The 22306-nt window shown below is 44.5% G+C and overlaps 3 protein-coding genes across 5 annotated transcripts in view; all 3 read right to left on the reverse strand.

Annotated features, from left to right (window-relative positions):
* Positions 1-1746: 1746 nt before the first annotated feature.
* On the reverse strand, positions 1747-8088 carry LOC118782962 (delta(14)-sterol reductase TM7SF2-like). The gene is made up of 11 exons (XM_036536598.1): positions 8062-8088; positions 7474-7624; positions 6848-6951; positions 6223-6277; positions 5480-5677; positions 5115-5218; positions 4873-4992; positions 3144-3312; positions 2757-2837; positions 2546-2668; positions 1747-1907 (listed from the first exon to the last, which is right to left on the reverse strand). Exons 1-11 carry the CDS (start codon positions 8086-8088, stop codon positions 1747-1749), a joined length of 1293 nt encoding a protein of 430 aa, XP_036392491.1.
* Positions 8089-13552: 5464 nt separating this feature from the next.
* On the reverse strand, positions 13553-19739 carry zmp:0000000529 (WD repeat-containing protein 20). Of its 2 annotated transcripts, none has more exons than XM_036536499.1 (4): positions 19344-19739; positions 17220-17402; positions 15098-16450; positions 13553-14767 (listed from the first exon to the last, which is right to left on the reverse strand). In XM_036536499.1, the coding sequence occupies exons 1-4, from the start codon at positions 19728-19730 to the stop codon at positions 14720-14722; spliced, it is 1971 nt and encodes a 656-aa protein (XP_036392392.1). In that variant the 5' UTR covers positions 19731-19739; the 3' UTR covers positions 13553-14719. The 2 variants fall into 2 exon arrangements, with proteins under 2 accessions (XP_036392392.1, XP_036392391.1); XM_036536498.1 differs by having other exon boundaries at positions 19401-19730.
* A 511-nt stretch (positions 19740-20250) lies between these two features.
* The window catches only part of LOC118782861 (mitogen-activated protein kinase kinase kinase kinase 5-like), a 29904-nt gene continuing 27848 nt past the window's right edge, over positions 20251-22306 (reverse strand). For both annotated transcript variants that reach the window (XM_036536470.1, XM_036536469.1), the window contains exons 31-32: positions 22104-22230; positions 20251-21309 (exon numbers count right to left, since the gene is read on the reverse strand). In XM_036536470.1, coding sequence (XP_036392363.1) covers positions 21213-21309; positions 22104-22230 — 224 coding nt within the window. In that variant the 3' untranslated portion in view covers positions 20251-21212. The remainder of the gene's footprint in view (positions 21310-22103; positions 22231-22306) is intronic.

Raw genomic sequence — 22306 nt, forward strand, 5'->3', positions numbered from 1 at the left:
GGTCCGTGGAACCTGTTGAGAACTTCTGAGGGGAAGAAGAGTGCGAAATGTATGGCCCCCACTCCTTCCCATTCTTACCCTCACCACTTGCACAAGTGATTATTTCATAATAAGACCTATTTTCCAACCGTGTTGGACACACTTGCTACATGGAGATTTGTAACTTCCAAAGGCATACCGTTCTACAGGGCTGATTCAGCTGGCAAGTCCTGCACAAACTGATTTTGCACAAATAGAATTTGAGATGACTCTGTCCTTTGATTACAGATATGGCATAACGTCCTGTCCCTACTTCTGTAAGATAAAAAACACGCTATGTACTGTGGGTGTTCAAGTTTTTTCCTCTCTATGTTGAGATCAGTAACCTCAGCAACATACATAAATGTGCATACATGTTTGTACGTAATTCTGTTTATTTTGCTCTGTAGGTCTGTCATGTTGTCATGAAACTGCAATTTCAGCAATTCAGAGAAGAAAACCCTGCCTATATTCACTTGCTCAAAAGAGAGTTTCAGTCAATGCCTCATTTTCAGTACATTTCAGTACACCAGACAATATGTGTTGTGCTCTTTGGTGGCATGTAAAAGATGGGCCAGTGAGAGGCTCTTTGAGTTTTATAATGTCTTGTACACAAGGTAATAGGGTGGAGCAAGTCTCAGTCTTTTGCTACTACAGTTCAACGAATTGTAACCAAGTTACCATGGTAACTACTCCTGTCAGTTATGGACCTTGGCTGTGCAACTTGTATTGCCCTTTCCCAGCTTAGGCTAATATGTATTACCACATTTCCTTTTCAGCTAAGGGTTCAATAACAATTTAGTTAAAACATCACTTCCTAACCATACCTCAATTACTTTCAGCTTATTCCTTGTTTAACATATAACGTTTTAACTTGTTAATTCATACAACTACAAAAAGCATAACTTAAACTGTGTAATATTGCCAGGACTCTTTATTTGTTTACTCATATAGACAACAGCATACATCAGTTTAAATATTGTAATAAACAGACACTTGCATGCAGCCAATGGTTATTTTTCACCTGATAAGGTGAACAGCAGAGTGGATGGTTATTGTAGGACACACAATAGTCTGCTGACACCAACTGAGAAACCCGCTGGGTGCCTGGGAGCAGTGAGACAGAGGAATGAGAAAGTCAAACCCATGAATCCCCTATGGCAAGCTGTTGGTGTGAAATATATCAAACAAGAAAAATATTTACATTAAACCATTATGTTACACCAAGAGATGTTGGCATTGCAAATTACTACGGTATATTAAACCCTAATGGGTGAAGTGCTATAGTGCACAGGTAATCATAGAAAAAATGTCATGCATCCTGTCATTTTCTGAAAAAATTCCTCATTCTCAAAGCTCCCCTTACAGTTTGCACACCAAACTATTTTCTTAGTTTAAGAGTTTTAAGTTGTTTTCACTTCACACCTCACCATGTGCTTGTCAATGTATGGCTGCGGTCACATGGAACATCTGGTCCAATCAGAGAAAAGTACTCATGTTGAGAGAAGATAACAGCAAAATAGTACTAAATTAAGGCCAAATGCTAGACAGCGAGCTTCAAAACCCAGCACTGCGCAACAACAAGCATCACCAAATGCTGCCAGATTACACTGAACACAGAAGACAAAATCAAAATCATATCAAAAATATGGCTGCTGTGAAAGAACATGGTCATCACTGTGGGTTGACTGAAATCCTGTCCAGTGTGAGCACGTTGCTCAGCCACCCTCAGTACACATGCGGCACAAACTTGTGCGGCACACGACGGCAGTACTCTTGCCACGCTGTGCCGTGTTTCTCTCTGCAGGCCTCCTCCAGCTCGTTCGCTCGCTGCCGGAGCAGGTTGGTGCACTGCAGAAAGGGCAGGTAGGGCAGAAGGCTGGTGACGCCTGAGCAGGGAGAGAGAACGTCCCTCAGTCAAGATTGTTCTCCACATCCCTGTCACAGACTTATCGCATCCTGGACAGAAGGAGGGGTACCATCCCCCCATGTGCTAAACAGAGTGTAATAGTCGAGAACAGGGCTAATTTTAGTCTCCTCCCCTCATGTATGAGTTGTGTAAGCAGTTTACAACAGCTCTAGCAGCAAGCTTTAAAAAAGACATACTTGATAGGTTTCTCAATACACATTGAGTCAGTCAAACTGGGATGCATTAACTACATCAGCAGAAGGAAGAAGTGTGACATGAGACAGAATAAAGTTACATGTAGGAGGACAGGCGATGCGCATGGGGTTAAGACATACCCAGTTAACAAGCTCACAGTGTTGCTCAGACATTGCAGCAGAAAGTTACAGAGTTACATTGCTGCAAAGTTACTGAACTTTCTTGTGAGTGTTGCTTTTAGCCTGAGAGAGAGCTGAGTCCACTGAGTTCACTGTAAAAGCAATACAGGAAAAAAGCAACATGGAGCACATTTTGTTCTGTTGTATAGATTTGTGGTGAAATGTGGGTAGACATGCAGTGCGATAGGTGGAGTCCATGCAGTTCTACAGTATGGATGCTGTGATGGAAGGAAGAATCTCTCACCACACGGCAGGCACCAGGCCAAGACCATCAGTATGTCCCCCAGGTAGTTGGGGTGGCGCACCCTGCCAAACCAGCCTGACACCAGAAGGTTCTTCCCTGAGGGGCTAGGAAGGGTCTCCAGGTCTGTGGGCAAGCAGGTTGAGTGAGGACACTTGTGTGAATGCGTGTATATGTGTGTGCATGTGTGAAAGGGGGTACATTGAATACATACGAGCAACTGCAGGATCACTTGGATTTTTCCTGAATCTAAACTTCTGAGCATTGGATAGGTGATAGACCAGGAAGCCAATTCCTGCCAAAGGAAAAAAAAGACATACTCTGCAAGGCCATATTAGGCTGAGGCTCCGATAACTCAGCCAGTAGGACCATGTATCACCACACCAACAAAACAGGAACAGATCACAGAAGCAGGAAAAATACACATTCAGTAATATAATATCCATATCATATTTCAATAGCAGACAGGAGGTACTCAGTTTTTGAACTGGATGATCAGCCTAATTGATTGGGCTTGCAATTAGCCTTGTTGAACAACAGACAGATGATGAAATGAGGTGTCATTGGATTTAAAAGGTGGACAGACTGCGATTGGCCCTACCGAACAGCAGGCAGATGATGGTGGTGGTGAGGGGGAAGATATAGGTGGGTCGGTGCAGCAGAAAGTGAACAGGGAGACTGTAGAAGACAGGGACCCACATGTACTCCCCAAAAATCATGAGGAAGCCAATCCCATCCTCTGTGTACTCCTTTGTGGGCAACACCGACTCCTACAGGACACAGTGCACATTACATGGAAACAGGATAAAACTGGCATCGGATCCATTTTTCACTCCCCGCTCTGATACAACATTTAACTTTCAAGTAGACATCCTCTATCCTTTAAAAATGGTAATGTTAAAGCTCTGGGACAGGCTAAATAAGTGCCTTGAATGATTTAGATGATATAAACTTCCTCTCCCAGGTGTTAAGTTGAAATGATTGTAAGTATTAAACCTCTCCTCAACACATACCCCACAGAGAGCTACACAAACTCTCACAACAGAAACGAGAATCCTAATCTTACGTGTCTGCCAACTATTTTCTGAGAGGCTGCACACCTCAGGTACTATGCAACACCCACCAAATGTGACTATTAAGCAACTCAACCAGGGGGTAGCGGCAGTCCAACCCTTGCCACTAATCTCTGGCCAGCAGGTCATGCTAAGGGCAGCTGCATCCTGGACTCTGGACTCTGTCTGCTGCCAGGCAACGTACAGCACAGCCACACTCAGGACTGTTCATCTCTTGTCAAATGTATTGCATATGGTCATTCTAATGTGCAATATAATCACATTTGGTGTCATTTGAAAGCTAATTTCACATGCATGTCAATGATGTATGTAGCAGGGAGGTACGATAAGTTTGTAACATGTGGCACAGTGAACAGTGAGGAATGCACTTATCTTTGCATTTCTCACTCGCTAGGACCCCTTCGTACCTCCCTCGTTACTGCAAGATTTGCAGTATTTATAATTGCTGAATGGTGACTACACTGTTGTTTCAGAGCTTATCATGTTTGGTCACAGCACCAAAGTCCAGTTACCACATTTGATGTTCAGGTATATAGGAGGGAAACTGGTATGTTTTGGGGAGAGTCATTAACATGACCTCCTGCGCACTTTTGCATATAGCCTATTCATTATTCTTTGCCTCTCTGTTGTACCCTGTTTTTTCCATCACATTGCCTGCTGTTCATTATTTTGGATGATCATACATTGTAACAAATAAATTCATTTATTGTAACTCAATGCTCATCGTCTGTCTTACTCAGTTGTCTTACGCAGCTGATCACTGTACGGTAAGACAACTGCTATTTACGCGCTTATAAAATCATTATGCAATTGGTATACTCCGTAGTCCCTCGCCTACACAACTAGTGCCATTTTAGGCCGAGCTCAGGCCACAGGCATGTATGCATCTCTGTGAGAGACTGTAGAGCAACCCATATAGAGCAACACTACGCGAGACCAGAGGCTATAGTCCCTCAGTTTCATAAAAAAGCATTCTGTCTTAGCGATTAGCAGAGAGGCATTTGAGTGATTTGGTTACTAAAGTAAAATGCATTAACAATTACAAAATTTGGAGTCAGATGTATTAAAAGCAGTTATATTTAATAAATTTTGTTTCCAAACCGCCAAAGGTAAGACAGCACGCCATCCTTCACCACTCGGGCACTTCCGTCCTTGGTGTGTTCGAGTGAGAGCTCTACGGGCAGCTCTACAGTAGTGTCCCCCAAACCCAGAGCTTAGTTATGGCTTGTTTTGCCTCCTTCCTTTGTATTCGCTCACCTCATCAATGAGAAAGTCCAGGATGTAGATGAGCTGAAAGGTCACAACCAGCAGTAAGGGCAGGGAGGGCGCACCACGCATCTCGATTTCTGTAAGCAGGTAGCAGAGGTCCACCTGGGCCTGGGCAGAGGGTGGTGGTGACAGCACACAACACAGGTGAACATTGTGGCAGGGCCACAAACTGCAATTCAGACTCAAAGGTCAGACTATTGCAAACAGCTGTGAAGTACGCGTTCACTCACCCATCCAATGAACCCGATCCTAACCATGCAGAACTGCTTCAGGTCAATCCTGCCCACAGACGGGTCTATAATTCTTCCCAAGGCAAATTCCTGCAGGAAGTTACCTGCAAGAAACAAATGGCTTGTTTACAGCTGCATTAAGTCACCTGCCAGTTACAATCAGAGTGACTTTCAAAGCAAGAGAATATGTGTGTATTTAAGAAAGTACATACAGAAAGCAATGCACTACATCAGAACAGGTGTCAATCCATGACATGCTGTTGTAATAACTACTGCTATCATCAATTGACAATAAAATGGTGTTAGTAAGCCTGAGAAACCCTGTATTTATTTGAGAATGGAGTAGGTGTGCAGTGAACACGCACCGCCATCACCATAGTTGACTAGCTGCCTTGAGTCAGCGCTGAGGGAATGGAGGTAGAGGACAGTGGCCGCCAGCAGGGACAGGGCGGTGCAGGCTACCACCAGCTGAAGGACCCGCCCGCTGACTGTGGGCCCCTGGAACATGCCGCAGTACCACAGTCCCACCAGGAGGAGCACTGTCACTGCCAGAGCATGCAGGCCTGTGGGAGAACACAGGTAAGCAGCCTGTGGGCCCTGACACCACAGACACACTACGTCCAATGGAAAATGCTCTAAAACATTACACTCAGGCTGTAAGATGCCCCAGTGGTTCCCATAGCAGGCACTGTAAAATAGGTTCCAATTGAAAGCATTATTTCTTATTATTTAATTCTTCTTATTATTTATTTCCTATTATTTAAAGCATTAATTTTTATGACGATGTGCCCATAGCAGGGCGCAACACAGACATTTCAGCATAACGCTTTTAGCAGCTGGTGCATGGCAGGAGACATATTTCATTTATATAATGCAAACACAGGTGTCTTTAAAGAGCCTGAGGGCACCTTGCCTTAAAAATAAAGACTTATTCATCCTTTATTTGAATTCAAACCTGATTTGTATGACATTTGACCTGAATTGACCTGACACAGACTAATATAAAGCTCCTGGATAAATGCACCAAATCAAATTGTTGGCCATCATGATGCTTAGGGGTTCGTATAAGAGTACAACAGTAATGCTTTAAAGACATAGAGATTCTTACCATTGAGGCTGTATCTTATGCGTTTCCCATCATGCCCCACTTTGCCTTCTACAACCTGAACATCAGGAGAAATAACTTCAGGGATCCAGACAGACATTTAAGGTCAATATTAGTATCAGAAGTTACTTTTTTGATCAGGTTTGCCACAACCCCAAAATCTTTACAGAAAATCTTTAAAAAAAACTGACCAAATGTTACTTTTACAAACTGCATGTAATAAAGTGGCATGAAAAGTTGTGTAAACAGGACTATGGTAACCACACATGCATAGGCATGAGTGCCAAACATAGAGCTGGGATCACAAGGATGTGCCTAGATCAACATGTAAGTGCTATGCAATATACATGACAGTGGCACTATTCTGTTTCAAACACAAAGCTAACACATACTCTGAAGTAAAAGGATATAATTTCCCATTTGCAGAGAATATTAAGCTCAAACATATAAAATGGATTTTGGATCAGCTTCCGCACATGTTCTCATGAGCAGCTTCATGCATTTCAGCCTCACCAAAAGTGAAATATGTGTTTAAAATGTTCATCAAGCCAAACTGGCAAATTATTGAAATCCTATATTCTTGGATGTCTCCAGCACTAAGGTAGTACTGGAGACAGTTTCGGCTTACATTGCCAAAGGGAAGGTAATAGAGCACCCCCTGGAGGGCGGTGAAGGCTACTACAATCTGCAAGGCCCTCCAGTCCCATAGTGGCACTCTTCCAGGTCCAAACACTTTCCAGGGATCGGAGGGGGGGTGACACCCATCCAGAAACAGCATCAGAATTTGGGGCAACAGCGTACACACCAGGAACAGATCTGACACACACACACACACGAACACACACACACACACACAAAGTGTATCAAAAGGAGTCTTTGAGGTATCTGTTATTCAATAGAAATATCTGCTGTATCATTAATAATAATAAATAATAGTAATAATAATAATAATAATAACACAATGGACCACTTGTGTATAGGAAACAATGGAACAATTGTGAACAACTCATAGTGTAAAACAAACGTTTAAAAAATAATGCATAAAAAGAGAATAAAAATGAATTGCCATAACATGGTAGAATTAATTGCAATTGTTCTGATTTGAATAATAATTAAAGGATTAAATAAGTAATAATTTACCTGAATTGACATAACATTGTAAAATTATTTGCAATCATTCAAAATCATTAGCTGTTTAAACGTACAACAATCTGTTCTTATTTTGAGAGACTCAGAAACAGATGTGGAGCTCACGGATATTGTTCCAGACACTGTGCACTTTGGGCTCTGAGCTGCAGGTCCCATTCACCACTCTCTCCAGCGTCTCCTCATTCTTCACGTTCCCACGACGGTGGACAGCCGATCCATTTCTCTGCAAAGGAAGAGCGTGGGGCTCGATCTGAATCTGCAGGTGTATTTCATTGCACTTAGAGGATGAGCGTGATACAGGGCACGGTTTAGCTGACCATGGCTTTTACATTATTACATTATTGGCATTTAGCAGACGCTCTTATCCAGAGTGACATACATCAATTACAGGTTTTTACAATGCAATTCATTTATACAGCTGGATACTTACTAAGGCCTGAACTACTGCCCTTGACTGAAAAACCATTGAAAGTCTTGGTCACTGTGTACAGGTCTGAGAGAGTAAATTCTAGAGATCCTTGCAACTGGAGAAATCATGACTTCTGTACTGTACTAATGGTAAAGCCTAAGCAAAAAGGGGTTTGTTCCTGACACAAAACAGCCACATTTTCAGTATTCAGAAAATAAACCAGTGATCAATTTGTCTGAGTACACTTCAGTGAAGGACAGCTTGACTGTCCTGACTGTTCTTACCTGGTCTGTTGGTGGTAGAATCTCCATCACAAATGACAACCCAAACAAGTGTATCCAAAAACCTGAACCAAAACAAATCAATGATGGACATGCAGATACTGGCATATTTGACTATTTCATATGCTCATGTTACATGATTGGCTAATTTCAGATTTAAGGAAGGAACATTGGTTTGATCCTGTTTTTTAGAGTAATATGCTCACCTGATTTGACTTGACTTATTTTGACCACAGTCATATGCATGCAAGCATTGGAATGTCTCAAAGAAAGTCAAAGCTTTTTCTTCAGAATTTGTTGAGGAGCCTGACTGTCTGAGGGAAAAAACTGTTGCAGTGTCTGGCAGTATTGGTACGGATACCATTCAAAACATGTTCACCATTACTGACACTTCAATTTGTTGCCAAATTGTTCTGTGGTAGATTTAAATTCTTCTCCTTATTCCCTTTGGATTTATGCCAGAACTGCAGGAAGCACTAAGCCCAAAAAGACAAACAGTCATGGTGAGGTCTCCCACATACCTGAGACCCTGCAAGCATAGAGGTACGTGCTATTGCACATGCTCTGAAGTGGAATTGCATCCTTCTGATATTTACATTTTACATTTTATTCATTTGGCAGACACTTTTATCCAAAGCAACTTACATAGGTTACAGTTCTTTACAATGTTATCCATTTATACAGCTGGATATTTACTGAGGCAACTGTGGGTTAAGTACCTTGCCCAAGGGTACAGCAGCAGTGTCCCAGCGGGGATCGAACCGGCAACCTTTCGGTTACGAGTCCTGCTCCTTAACCACTATGCTACACTGCCGCCCATATGATATGAGACAGTTTGGCAGAGGAGGATGAATGTACTGCTCTTACTGCTCTTACTGTTTAAGGAGAGCTGATGTTACGTGAAGTGACAACAGCAAATATAGAGGATGGTTTATTGCATGATGTTTTCTTTCTGTTGGCTGCAGCTATTCTACTCTGTGCCGTGCTTCTGCTGTTGCCCTGCTGTACTGCCACATGTTCAGTGCAGCTCTGTCCTTACCCAATCTTTTAACCAAACTCACCACAAGAGAACACGTCCACCATTGCAAAAACCATCCAAACTCATCCTTGCACCATTTTCTTCCTCTGTCAGTCTAACCATTGTGCCTAACTGCCAGACTGCTGCCAAGAATCAACGATTTCATCACCTCCACTGCCTCCCTTTTCTTCGTCTATCTCTTAGTTCTCATTGAAGCATGCATCCCATAAGATAATACTGCTAACCCAGCCAGCGTTACTACCCCAGCTGTTCTGTCCTCATTCCTCATACCTACACCTTCCTCTCACTCTCTAGTGGGATCTGAGCCATTCTTCACTCCTGGAGTGGGGCCCCTGCCCCCCTCTCTTTTCCTCTGAATTAAATTCCCTTACTTTCACAGATCTTACCAAACATAATTACTGTTATTCTCTGTCACCTGCCAGGTCTCTTCAGCAAGTTCCAGAATGAACTTAACTTTCTCCGGGGCACTTGCATGGAAACATTCACAGTAACAGCAGTTAGCAACTGGCTGTTTCACTCTCACTGCTTCACTCCTTTTTTGGCAGCCAACTTGACCTTGTTTTCACAAGGAACTGCAACACCTTTGGCCTCATGGCCACCCTTCACTTTTCAGATCATCAGTTTTCGTGACTTGTCTCCATCTACTTTTTTCCTCTTGATCGTAACTCTGCCTTGCTTCTGTCAACTTTCTCTTCCATCTTTCTATTAACTAAACTGTGGTGCTATCTCCTCCAGCTCAGCAACTCAACATTGTCCATGTTACCTTGGCACTGCTTTTTATTCTGACACTTAAAAGAACTGGGTTTCAAGATATTCTTTAAATATAGTATACCCTTGTAATATTTTTGCAAACTATAGCTACCCATTTCCCACAAACCGTTAGAGTCACAGATGGCTATACAGATGGTAATAAATTATATTATATAATAAAAGGTAACAAATTATTTTTACAGGCATAACTGAGTTACTATAACTGTAACAACCTAACTTACGTACTCGATGGAAAGAAGATATTTGTCCAGAGCTGGGTGTGTGGAACCTGTTGAGAAGCTTGCCATGCACTTCTGAGGGGAAATTTATGATGCCCATTCCTTCCCAATCTTACCCTAACCACTTGCACAAGTAATTATTTCATAATAAGTCATAACGTTCTACAGGGCTGATTAAGTTGCCAAGTTTTTCGCAAACTGTTTCACATCTTCAACAACGTGTTTCTTAAACGTACTGCAGAATTTGACATGACTGGGTCCTTTGAATACAGATATGGCATAACATTCTGTCCTTACCTCTATAAAATAAAGAACATATTGTGTACTGTGGGTGTTCAAGTTTTTTCCTCTCTATGTTGAGATCAGTAACCTCAGCAACATACATAAATGTGCATACATGTTTGTACATAATTCTGCTTATTTTGCTCTGTAGGTCTGTCATGTTGTCTTAAAACTGCAATTCCAGCAATTCAGAGAAGAAAACCCTGCCTATATTCACTTGCTCAAGAGAGAGTTTCAGTCAATGCCTCATTTTCAGTACATTTCAGTACACCAGACAATATGTGTTGTGCTCTTTGGTGGCGTGTAAAAGATGGGCCAGTGAGAGGCTCTTTGAGTTTTATAATGTCTTGTACACAAGGTAATAGGGTGGAGCAAGTCTCAGTCTTTTGCTACTACAGTTCAACGAATTGTAACCAAGTTACCATGGTAACTACTCCTGTCAGTTATGGAGCTTGGCTGTGCAACTTGTATTGCCCTTTCCCAGCTTAGGCTAATATGTATTACCACATTTCCTTCTCAGGTAAGTGTTCAAATGACAGTTTCATTAAAACACCACTTCCTTACCACATCTCAACTACTACTTTGTAATCTCTATGGGAGCCAGCCTATTGGCTAACAAGCCACACCTGCCTAACTGAAGGCTTATTAAACACAGGTGTGGATGGAGGGCAGGGGAGAGGCTCAATTTGTTCCTGCTGTAGATTTGCATAGGCCAGTTTGTTACACTTTTTAAATAAATGATTGTTTTTTAACCTTTGGTCTTTTCTGATTGTTTTATGTGAGAAGTGTTGGTCAGCTTCTCTACATCCTCTTACAATATGCACACCAAACTATATTCTTAGTTTAAGAGTTTTGGGAGCTCATATACTCTTTTCATATTAATGCCTTTTAAACAAGTTTCACAGACACTTGTTTTTATTTTCAGCTGGCAAGCACCACCCAATTCAGTGACATAAAACCAGGACAAGTTGTTTTCACTTCACACCTCACCATGTGCTTGTCAATGGCTGCATCCGAATACTCACTATGCACTAACGTCGGTTAAGAACCTACTACCCGACCGTTACTGTAGTACGTTCTATGGGTATGCGAGCAAGTAGTAAGGACACAATTCGGATCTTGCCATCTTACCTGTCCTTTGACCCAGATGTTTACAGATGATGTATACCCACGCGCGCGAAAATTTGATTAGATAACTTATTTTGCAGCAGCTAAAATGATACTTACATTTGTACATCGCCAGAGACGCCCCTTGGATGCTGCAACAGCCAGCTTCACTTTGGTCCACCATCTTCTTTCTGTTTTTCCCAGGGAATTCTTCTTCTTTGGTTATTCGGGCTCCAGCTGACTTATGGGATAGGGTAGTGTAGTACGTTTGCACACTTCAAAATTTCAACGGCTGCAGTACGTCATCCAGGTACTGCTCAACTACTATTAAATGCCTAATGACTATTCGCACACCCTACGTGACATACTGCTTTTTGCGTACAATATAGTAAGGCAGTATGAATATTCGGATGCAGCCAATGTTTGGCTCCAGTTGTGTCACATGGAACATCTGGTCCCGAGGAAAGTGATCATGTTGAGAGAAGATAACAGCAAAATAGTACTAAATTAAGGCCAAATGCTAGACAGTGAGCTTCAAAACCCAGCACTACACAACAAGCATCACCAAATGCTGCCAGATTTCACTGAACACAGAAGACAAAATCAAAATCATATCAAAAATATGGCTGCTGTGAAAGAACATGGTCACCACTGTGGGTTGACTGAAATCCTGTCCAGTGTGAGCACATTGCTCAGCCACCCTCAGTACACATGTGAGTGTGGCTTTTAGCCTGAGAGAGAGTGGAGTCCACTGAGTTCACTGTAAAAGCAATACAGGTTTCATGCCATCAACACTGATGATGTGCCCCCAGGTAGTTCTTGTTCTCTTGCTATTGACACAGTAAGGCCTGCCCCAAGCTTAACAGAACATCTGCTCAGCCGTTATGAGAGTGTCAGCCTTTCTGATGAGATCAAGGTGTTCACACACTTGTTAGCCTAAAAGGTGTTTCTGAAACAGTTAATTAACTGTAGGTGTCATGAAGAACTGTAGGTAAGATCATCCTTTGGCTTAACTCTTGCCCCGCCACATATGATTGAGCCTGTGTCAGTACATCTCACATCCAGGTTCAGGTCCAGCGCCCAGTTTAAACTTAACTAGTGGGTCCACCTATGTGTAGCTGAATGTACCAGCCATTGTCTTTGGACCATGCCCACTTCACGTGTGTAACAGCACTCATGAAAAATGCTTCCATATCCCATTGTGTATTCCATTATGTATTGCAGCAAAGTAATTTCTCTTGCCATATTTCCAACACAGCATTGAAATCACTCCCTAGTAATGTGCATCTTACAACATTTTACATGTTTTTCCTGGTACCATGGTAAACACTGCTGCCTACTTACTCTGTATTAGACTCCAGCTACTTCACTTTACACTTTAATTTTTCTCTCCATTCCCTGTACATATTTACCTGACCTACCAATGGCTGCCATGGCTGTGGCTTGAGCTGAACTTACCTCCTTAGCATCGTGTCTATTGTTTTAGTGAAACCCAGCTTGGGTATCGAAAGACGTTTCTCTCTCAAGTGGTTGTCCTTGATGTGAAACAGAATATTGTTGCAAAGCAGAAGCTAGCTGTCTTTCCTTTGCTCGCCACTAATGTCCCATTAATTGACAAGAATTCACACCAGAGTTGTCGTGTGACACTATGTTGTCCTTCTTGGTGACAGGACTGGAAGGAAGCTGTTAAATCCAGTTTCTGATTTACATTACAAATTACGTCTACATGCTTGTGAAAGCCAATAATAAAATTAAAACTGTGACCTACTTAGCAATAGAGGAGTTAGCAGCGTTAGGGTTTACTTTTAATAACAGAGTTGTACAACCCATTCATATCCTTTGCCACTTACTTCACCACTTCAGGCATAAGTGTTACATTGTGTTTAATGCACACTGTAAAAAAAAGAAAGAAAGAAAAAAACAAATAAAAAAACAAGATGACATGCAATGGATTTTTGTGACTGTTAAAATCCAACAATTGGGAATGTTGTCTTTATCACATGAAACCGTGTGTTTTCATTCCTATAATGCTTAACAAGTCAACAGACTCCTTTGCAAGTGTAACCATCGGTGTACTACACAGCTCTCTTGAACTGCAGTGCACAATAAAGAACAAGTCAACAATATGGGCAGTGGAATGTGCTTTTGGGTTGAATCCTGTATACACACACACACACACATGGCTACCTTTCTGCACTGTATCATTTAGGCCTCCTCTGCTTTGAGAATGTCATTGTGAGGGTTGCTCCTTTTGCTTTTGGCCTGTGCATGCCAGACAAAGTTATCTAAAATACCACTTATCTGGGTTTGTTATCGCTTTAAAGCCAGACTGCTAATCTTCGCTATCAGGCCTTTTTTGAGCTTATCAGGGGTATTGGCTAAGATGAAGTTTCCCCATGCTGTTGCTGCCTTTGGCTGAACATGCTGGCTTTTCTCCAAATGCTCACAATGTATCAACAGCAAATTACCACATATATCACCCTGCAGTTTCTTTCAGAGTTTGAATCTAGCTGTTAATGTGCAAAGTCTTGCTAAAGGCGATGTAGGCATAGGTACTGTAGCCTATTCAATGATACAATATTGTACCATGTGCTGTGTTACTGTGTGTTCTTTTCTGTATGTAGTGTCTGGAAGCATGCCGGCACAGAAGTAAATGTCTCACTGAAAGGGTATAGCAGTTATGAGAAGATTACACTATGCTGTGTGTCAGTCTTTTTTTCTGTCTCCAGAATACATACGTCTTAGCAGACGCATCATACATACTTGCTTTAATGGACATGACAGTTCTAGCACACATGGACACTACTTACTGGGTTCCCTAATCGCAGAAATTCAGTTGAACTGTCTCTATTTACAATATAGGATCTTAATATATTAAATTTTTTTTTCCCTCTTTGACCCATAATTTCCATACATCTAGACCTCTGCATTTATAGAGTATTCTGAATATGTACAATATAAATTACTACAGTCTGATATGTTAAAATAAATAAGTAAAATACAACGGCTGTGGCTTCCGTAGCGTTTGCAGACGCTGCCGCGGGCTCCTCCACCGCCCCGGGCAAAAGGGGAGCTGTCCTTGTTTTGCAGTCTTTCCGAGGAGCGGGAGGAGCGATGGAAGGGGGCATGACGGAGAGGGCGGTGCAACACTGTGTCGACGGTGTGTGGTCACAGTCTCGGAAGCTCGTGAGCACATTCATAAATCCAGCCCCCTTCAGGGGAGGGCTCAGAGTTCCGCCTCCAGCTATACCACAGTGCCGCTGGGAGAGCTCCCATTCTGTGCTGTCAAGTTCTGTGGAGGGAGTGAGGGAGACACAAAGAAACAAAATGAAAGCAATGCGTTCACTATTCATGTTCAGGTACAATAAACAGACGATTCTGGCTTTGCTCCCATTTATAAACAATGACTACAGTACAGAAACAGTACTGGCCATCCTGTGGACAGCACACTTGTGTGCTCCCAGCTAAATGGATATCTGAATAGCACTACATCTGATCCACACACACATACCAATATCTGAATGGCAGCATATCCATCCATCTCACAGAAGACCAGAGGAAGCCTCTGTCCGATCATCCAGATATTAATGCCCAATCAGAGCAGCTCTGCTGGCGTGCTTACCGCTTTCCCGGGCCGCGCCCAGGTGCAGATGAGGCCCTCCTGGCAGGCGGTGATGATGCAGTCATCCATGAAGACGAGCACGGTCAGCCGCTCGTGGGCGATCTTCTTGCAGACCAGCGGCTCCAGCAGGGGCACCTCGGTCATGCGCGGGCACAGCGTGGTGCCCAGCACTTTGGCGGCGTCCAGGCGGCTGCCGCGCGGCGCAGCCACGTTGATCTTGTCGTTGCTCTTGCTGATGTTGCCCAGGCTGTGGTAGCGCTTGTGCTCCTTGTCCGCCCCGCCCCCGCCGCTGCCCCCCGACTTGTCCGACTTGCGCTCCTGCAGTGACAGCGTGGCGAAGCGGCCAATGCTGAAGGGCACGCCCCCGCCGCCGCTGCCCCCGCCCCCGCTGTCCGTGCCTCCCTGACCCTTGGAGGCGTTGGCGACAGCTGGGTGGGGCAGGGAGTTGGAGCGGGAGAGGGACCTGGGCAAAGGCAAGGGCAGGGGTGGGTGCGGATTCGGGGGGTGGTGGTGGCCCTCAACACCCCCACCCCCGCCCAGGTTGTTGCTGCCGCTGCTGACCGACGGCGGTATGCTGGACCCGAAGGTGTTGGTCAGGGCCCGGGAGAGCGGGAGGCGAGGATACAGCACATCATCTGTCAGGTCCCACAAGCAGAACTGGGTGTCCTGACCCACCGAGCCGAACCTGTACGTGACGGAGGGCGCCCCGCCTTTGGAGCTGTGCCGGGACAGGCGGGACAGGGTGCTGCTGGTGCGCACCCGCCCAAAGTGCAGCGCCCCCTGGAGGTCCTCCTCGCTCCCGCTCAGCTCCATGGGCTCCTCGTCCTCCAGGCTCGTGGTGAAAGGGTCGAAGGCCACCACGTTGACCCAGGACTTGTGACCGTGGCCCCGGGCGACCACGCGGCCCTCGGCGAATGACCAGACCGTCACCAGGTCGTCCTCACCGCCTGTGGCCAGGTACTTGCCGTCGGGGCTCCAGGAGACGCAGAGCAGGCCGCCAAAGTAGCTCTTCATCACGCCCTGCAGCTCCATTGAGTCAAAGTGGAAGACGCGCAGGCAGCCGTCCTGGCCCACGCACGCCACGTGGACGCCGTCGGGCGAGAAGGCGAACTCGTTGAGGCCGCCCTCCCCCACCGCCCAGCGCAGCAGCGGGTTGCGGGGCGTCTTGGTCTTGCAGGCGTAGACCGCGAAGCCCTCGCCCTGGCGGAGCAGAGAGTACTGGGGCGGCGTAGTGCCGCATGGGTGCTCCACGTTGTAGAGGTAGAGGTGCCCGCTGGCGTGGGAGGCCAGGAACAGGTTCTCCGACTTGGGCAACCACTTCAGGCATGTCACCTTCGACTTGTCTATCAACCTCTGGAAAGGTGGGGTTTGGAAGGATGGGGAGAAAATGAGGTGAGCAGCCTTTTCAGTTAAGACTGGATCAAGACTTGGTGTCAAATCTGAGGCATGGACATCCTTCCTCGGCATTTTGGTCATTTGTTTTACTTATTCTGTACCTGATGTATCCAAAACATAAAAGGTGTTCTCGTCTCTGCTTTCAATTCTTTTCAACATTCCTTTAAAATTTTATTCAGATATAGTTGGACAGGATAAGGACAGGATACATAGGGTAATGAAAGGACACATTTCCCTGGCACGTAGCTGCTTAAAAGCAGAACCCTACCAAGAGCAGGAACAGAATACTCGGTGACTTGGGATCAAAGATATATTGGGATAGCTTTTGTTTTCAGTCACTCAGAAATGCACTGAATCTGAAGCCTAATCAAACTGATGCAAATTGAGGCCCACCTACTCTAATAGCCCTGAGCAGTTTCATGAGGAAAATAATTTGACTGAATGTAATCAGAGGAAGAAAAATGGGGTAAAAACAAAACAGATCTGAAAACCACAAACATAAATTACAGTGAAATAAAAACATGAGAAGCAATCCCAAATAATAATTAATAGTTTTTATGAATATGGCTACATTTCGGTGAGAAGGATCTGAGACACTCGTCTTTGTCGCTGTGACACACATAACCCAGCCTGAGAGGGTGTGAGTAGGACATGGCGTGCAGGGGCAGGCGGGTGTGATCTGTACACACACACACACACACACACACACACACACACACACACACACCTCCTCATTGAAGAGCTTGCTTGTCTCCTTCTTGATGGGATCCAGGTACTGCACCTGCCCGGCGGAGAAGCCCACAATGAGAGAGACGCTGTCGGCTGTGGCTGAGTGCTGGTTGAAGTCGTGGCAGGTGGGCTGGGTGCCCTTGTAGATGCGCTTGTCGATGGGCTTACTGAGGTCTACAGCCTGCAGGGATTAAGAGGGGGGTGAGGGTGGGGAGGCGAGACGCCAATCAAAAAATGTTACCTCGGTGACAACCTTCCCATTTCTACTCGACCTGCTCAGAGCTGTGCAAAGAGTTTAGCATAGTCCCACTGACAGGGCTGTGCTGGAATCTGCTTTTCCACCCCTCTGTCTGATTTGGCTAATCACAATCCTAACTGTTTATTTTAACCAGTTTACCTTTAAAGTGCAGTGGTATGGAGTCATGGTTTGAGAACTGGATATGAGACACCAGAATGTTACAATTTTGAATCCAGTGTGGGAACCTACTACTGTAGCAACTTTGTATGCATTGCTGTATCTTTCTGCATTTGGTAGGTTTACGTTATCTTTATTATGCCACTAGGGGAAAAACGTACTTTGTTCTTGTAAGGCACTATGAACAACAGGGTCTGCTATGTGGCTAAATGTAATGTACCCTTAGCAACGACAAAAGCCAGGAAATACAGAGCAGAGTGTACACTATGAAAGTAGCTCTTGAAAGAGATGTCTGCACAGCAAATACACAATGGCGACATATGCAATAATGCACGTTAACGTCTCTCACCCAAAACAAGTTCTGCGTTTAAATAAACACATTTAAACTAAGCATTTAAATAAAGCAGGGCATTTGGATTGATAACAGCCCTCAGGGACAAGGGTTGAGCACACACCTTTTGCTTCTCCAGAAGATGTTTATTTAAGCTAGGCAAAGACTACACACTCCTGTCACGCACCATCTTGTAAAACACAATGACGCTGCCTGTCTTGCGAGTTGGTAAAATTGTGTAGTCCCCTGCACAATGCACATAGTTTGGTATTTCTATATTGAGTCATAAAGCTTTTCACTGTCGTCTACGTCCCCCTTTTGGTAGCACAGTGTAGCGCATTTCTAAATACTGTACTGTCATTCTCCAAACCGAAGAATACCTCCTATATTTTATCATGCAATACAAAAAGAATGTACTCCCATCTGTGTCGCTTTAGGACACGTAAAGCATACACTTTGGGTTAACATGTGTGCATTCCCCGTCCAAATATCTGACATCTTAATGGCCTAAAGTACATAAATAGCCGTTACCACTGACTGCGGAACTGACGCGTGAAAAACTTCAAAGACCAGTGACGTGAACGCAATGCGTGCAATAACAAACAAGACATACAGGTAACGTTATATGAGCAAATGGCATACAAAATGAAATAGTGAAATAGGTATAGCTATCCATAACACGTTCAGAATTAACGTAACTACTGACATTAATGTTAAAAAGCTTCACAGGAGGGGGAATCCGAAGACCGAGTATTTCCACGCTTTAACAGACTCAGTTAACTAGCTAGCCAGCTGCTTGAGCAGATCCTTGCTAACTCATACAGCTGGACTAACTAGCTAACTGAAGTTGAATTACCTTGCTCGCTAATAAAAATGGGCAAGAAAAAAGAAGACAGTGAGCAACTGTTGTTTATTCCTCCGACTGTATTTAAGGGTGTGTGTGGGTTCATATCAAGTGATAGCAAGCTCGCTACTTCTGATCAAGCATCCTCTGATCGCTGAACATCTGATCAAGCATTCACCGTACACGTCTGAGAATGACCACAATTAGGGCAAATACCCCCAACCCTAACCACTTGTGATACATCATACAATAGTGGTAGCTAGCAAGCATACAGAATAACATTACAAGCTGTCTATTTAGATAACGAGTTAGCAAGAAAGCTGAATGTCTGGCTATGTAAACCTTGCTATATCAAATTTGACGGACTTGGCCAACTAGCTGGCTCTTCAGTATAACTGGCTTTTCATGCATAGCCAACTTGATAAATACCAAGTGGTAGTAAAAGTATCAGATGGCTAGTTAGCTAGTTAGCCAGATACCTAGGTACCTTGCTAATAGCCTTTCTTCCTGTCCAGTTGGTCAGGTAGCTTACCTTTTTGATGTTTGTATAGGTGTAGAAATAAAGTTCCCTGCCAATATTGAAACATACTCGCTCTGATTCTTCACTGGGGTCTTCCGGCTGAAGCTTCACCATGGAGACCCGAACCGGGGGCAGGAAGCCGACCGGAGAGGAGGAGTTGGCTGAGGCGGTGGCAGAGGAGGGAGCCCCGGGCCCCTGAAGAGAGCCTCCGCCGCCACCACCGGGTAGCGATCCCGTTCCGGCCCCTGGACCCACGTTTGCACTCGCGGAGGCACCCCGGGTTATCCCGCCTCGTTGTTGTGAATCCGAGAGGGTAAGCAGTTTGTAGAAACCCTCTCTTGTCCGGAACTGGGATTTAATCTCATTGATATCCTTTAGGGCGCCTCCATCACCGGCCATCTTTAATACAAACAAGCCGCACAGGAAACCGCGACCCCGACCTGGAAACACTGATCAAAAACTACAACAACAATGGGGGCGCCTGGCATGATTATAAGGTTTAGCTACTGCCACAGTTACTTCATGGACAAATTAACGCGCAACGGTTGAGGATTATTTTAGTTACACTAGCTGTATAGCTACAAATTGGCAAGTTGCGCTTTGCTTTCCGTGCAGCGTGGGATATGTGTGCAAATGCGTTCCAGATGCAGTTTTGAATAAATGATGCCCAGCAGAGCAGCTAGCTTGCTTGCTGTGTTTGTAAATAGTTGAGCGTGTCCAGTTTTCCACGTCGACTAGCAAAACGTTAGAAACACATTTATGGTATTATTAGTTGGTGGAGATAAAAAGAAAATCACAGACGTTTGTTACATTGTTTAATATAAATTAGCCACTTTAAACAAAAGTAGGCCTACTTCCATTATTGTAATACATTCAGATGACCACAGAAAACACCGCAAAAGTGAACTTTTATGAGATCTGAATGCTCAACAAAATAGAGCTATTCCGCTGTACATTCGTAGAAACATTGACTCAACGATCTTGAGTAACTGATATTAAGCAAGTTGCATGTCTGAATGTATGCATTTTCTGAACCAGTTCTTGGAAAAGGGAGAATAGTACATTATAAATAACTCTTTGTTGACCGACCTTTATGAATACATGTATTTGTCTCAGGATTTCTAGACTGCTCCAATAGAGCGGGGGCAGTAACTTGAGGCTGACCTGTTATGCATGGTAATAGGGTTGTGAAACTATGTGGGTGGCAAATGGTGACTGTGGATGATTGTGATCTAGACCACACTACCGGCAGTTACAATTAACATTGAAAAAACCCTCAAAATTCAAAGAAGCATTCATCTGATGAATTGTGTCATCAGGCAGTTGGACCATGAATGAATAAAACTCATTGTTGCAAGTGGAATTTGCCTATTTTTAAAGTTCCTGTAAGTTTGTGAGTGATTAAGAAAAAAGTGTTGCCAAAATGGACAGTCAAATGAGTAGTTTGTGGGTTAGACACTGTTTCATGTGTCTGTGCAGGTGCACATCTGTGTGTATATACAAGGGAGTGGGGAAAGAGAGAAAAATTCATGTCTGAATATGTATATGGGTTGGTCTCTGCAAGTATGCCTGACTGTCTTGGTGTATTCAGTATGGTGGAGTGCCACTGTCTGTGAGTGCTTTTGCAGTTTGTGTAACTGCTTCATCCTATCACCTGTGTGGATACAGAGCCTAACCGCGGTCTCAACAGAGCCTCGGCACAGAACGTAACAGCATCAAACCTCCACCCTCTGCAGACTGCCATTCATGTTGCTATTCATGTGGCAACACAAGACATTGACATTGACTGCTTGGGAGTGGGATGTAGAATGTTTTTTTGGAGGAGTAACAGGCTACAGCCGGCCAGTGGCTCAGCCCGCTGCTCTGTCAGCACATCTGATCTCAGTTCACTGGGACCAAGTTCTCAGCAATCTGCAGGATGTACAAGTTACTGAGTCCTGACTGGTCCTCGCACTGCCGCGTCTCCATGACAACCATCCTGAGGGAAGAACACAGGAGACGGTGGGTTTGACGAGGCCGCGCTACGTTCAGCGTGCGCTGGCTTGAGTGGAACTTCAAGGGTGTCCCACTCTCACAGCGTGTCTGGGTCTGTGTCTGTCAGTGCTATAGAATGGGTGATGCCTGTGTGTGTGTGTGTGTGTGTGTGTGTGTGTGTGTGGGGGGGGGGGGGGTGTCAAACACACAGCCTTTGCAAACAACATGCCACATGTTCTTGACGTGACGCAGGATTAGCTCACTGTGTGAAAGCCCCGTGCGCCATGTCTTTCAGTTGGTGGTTGTCGCCATTGTCGGTACCAGACTTGCATAAACATTGAGCTCCATATCATGTGTTGGTCCTACAGCTAGAGTCAGTGCCTGCATTATTAGTCTGAGTGTGTAATTTCTTTGTCAGTGCGTGTCAGTGCCCTGTGTTGTGGCAATGTATGTGCGTGTTTGTGTGCCAGTGCCTCACAGTGTACAGTAGGTCTACGTGCATGCTTATGCCTCAGTGCACTACAACGTATGTATGTATTTATGTATGTATACATATTTGTGTGTCACTTCCTTATGATGTAGAACTGTGTCTCCATGCTTGTGTGTCCATGCCCTAAAGTGTAGGTCTATGTGTACATTGGAGTATCAGAGCTACAGTGTAGGTGTATGAGGGCTTCTTTTTTCGTTCCCTAAAATGTAGCTCTATTTGCATGTTTGTGTATCAGTACCCCATAGTGGAGGCCTGTGTGTGCCTCTTAGTGAATTAGAGCTGAGGTCTGTGTGCGAAAGCATGCATACCTGTCCGATCCCACCAGACGGAAGGACTTCCTACGGTCCGTTTCCTCCTCCAGGATGTTGGAGAAGCTCTCCCCCCTACGCTGCCAGCCGTGCCGCCACATGGCCAGCAGGGTGTCCTCGAAATACACTGCAGGACGAACGGAGACACAGATAAGTGCTTGTCCCCTTGAAAACTTCCCCCTTCAATGATGTGGCTCCAGTGT

This window comes from Megalops cyprinoides, chromosome 9 (assembly GCF_013368585.1).
Source record: "Megalops cyprinoides isolate fMegCyp1 chromosome 9, fMegCyp1.pri, whole genome shotgun sequence".
Lineage (NCBI taxonomy): Eukaryota > Metazoa > Chordata > Actinopteri > Elopiformes > Megalopidae > Megalops > Megalops cyprinoides.

What these genes read in the sequence shown, in the direction of transcription:
- LOC118782962 (XM_036536598.1), bottom strand. Translation starts at nt 8,088, where the DNA reads ATGGAGATTCTACCACCAACAGACCAG. An exon ending in CATAAGATACAGCCTCAATG is followed by an intron (nt 5,678 to 6,222) that starts GTAAGAATCTCT and finishes GTTCTCCCACAG; the next exon opens with GCCTGCATGCTCTGGCAGTG. An exon ending in AAGTGATCCTGCAGTTGCTC is followed by an intron (nt 2,669 to 2,756) that starts GTATGTATTCAA and finishes GCTTGCCCACAG; the next exon opens with ACCTGGAGACCCTTCCTAGC.
- zmp:0000000529 (XM_036536499.1), bottom strand. Translation starts at nt 19,730, where the DNA reads ATGGCCGGTGATGGAGGCGCCCTAAAGGATATCAATGAGATTAAATCC. An exon ending in CCTATACAAACATCAAAAAG is followed by an intron (nt 17,403 to 19,343) that starts GTAAGCTACCTG and finishes TAATCCCTGCAG; the next exon opens with GCTGTAGACCTCAGTAAGCC. An exon ending in GGGCGCGGCCCGGGAAAGCG is followed by an intron (nt 14,768 to 15,097) that starts GTAAGCACGCCA and finishes CTCCCTCCACAG; the next exon opens with AACTTGACAGCACAGAATGG.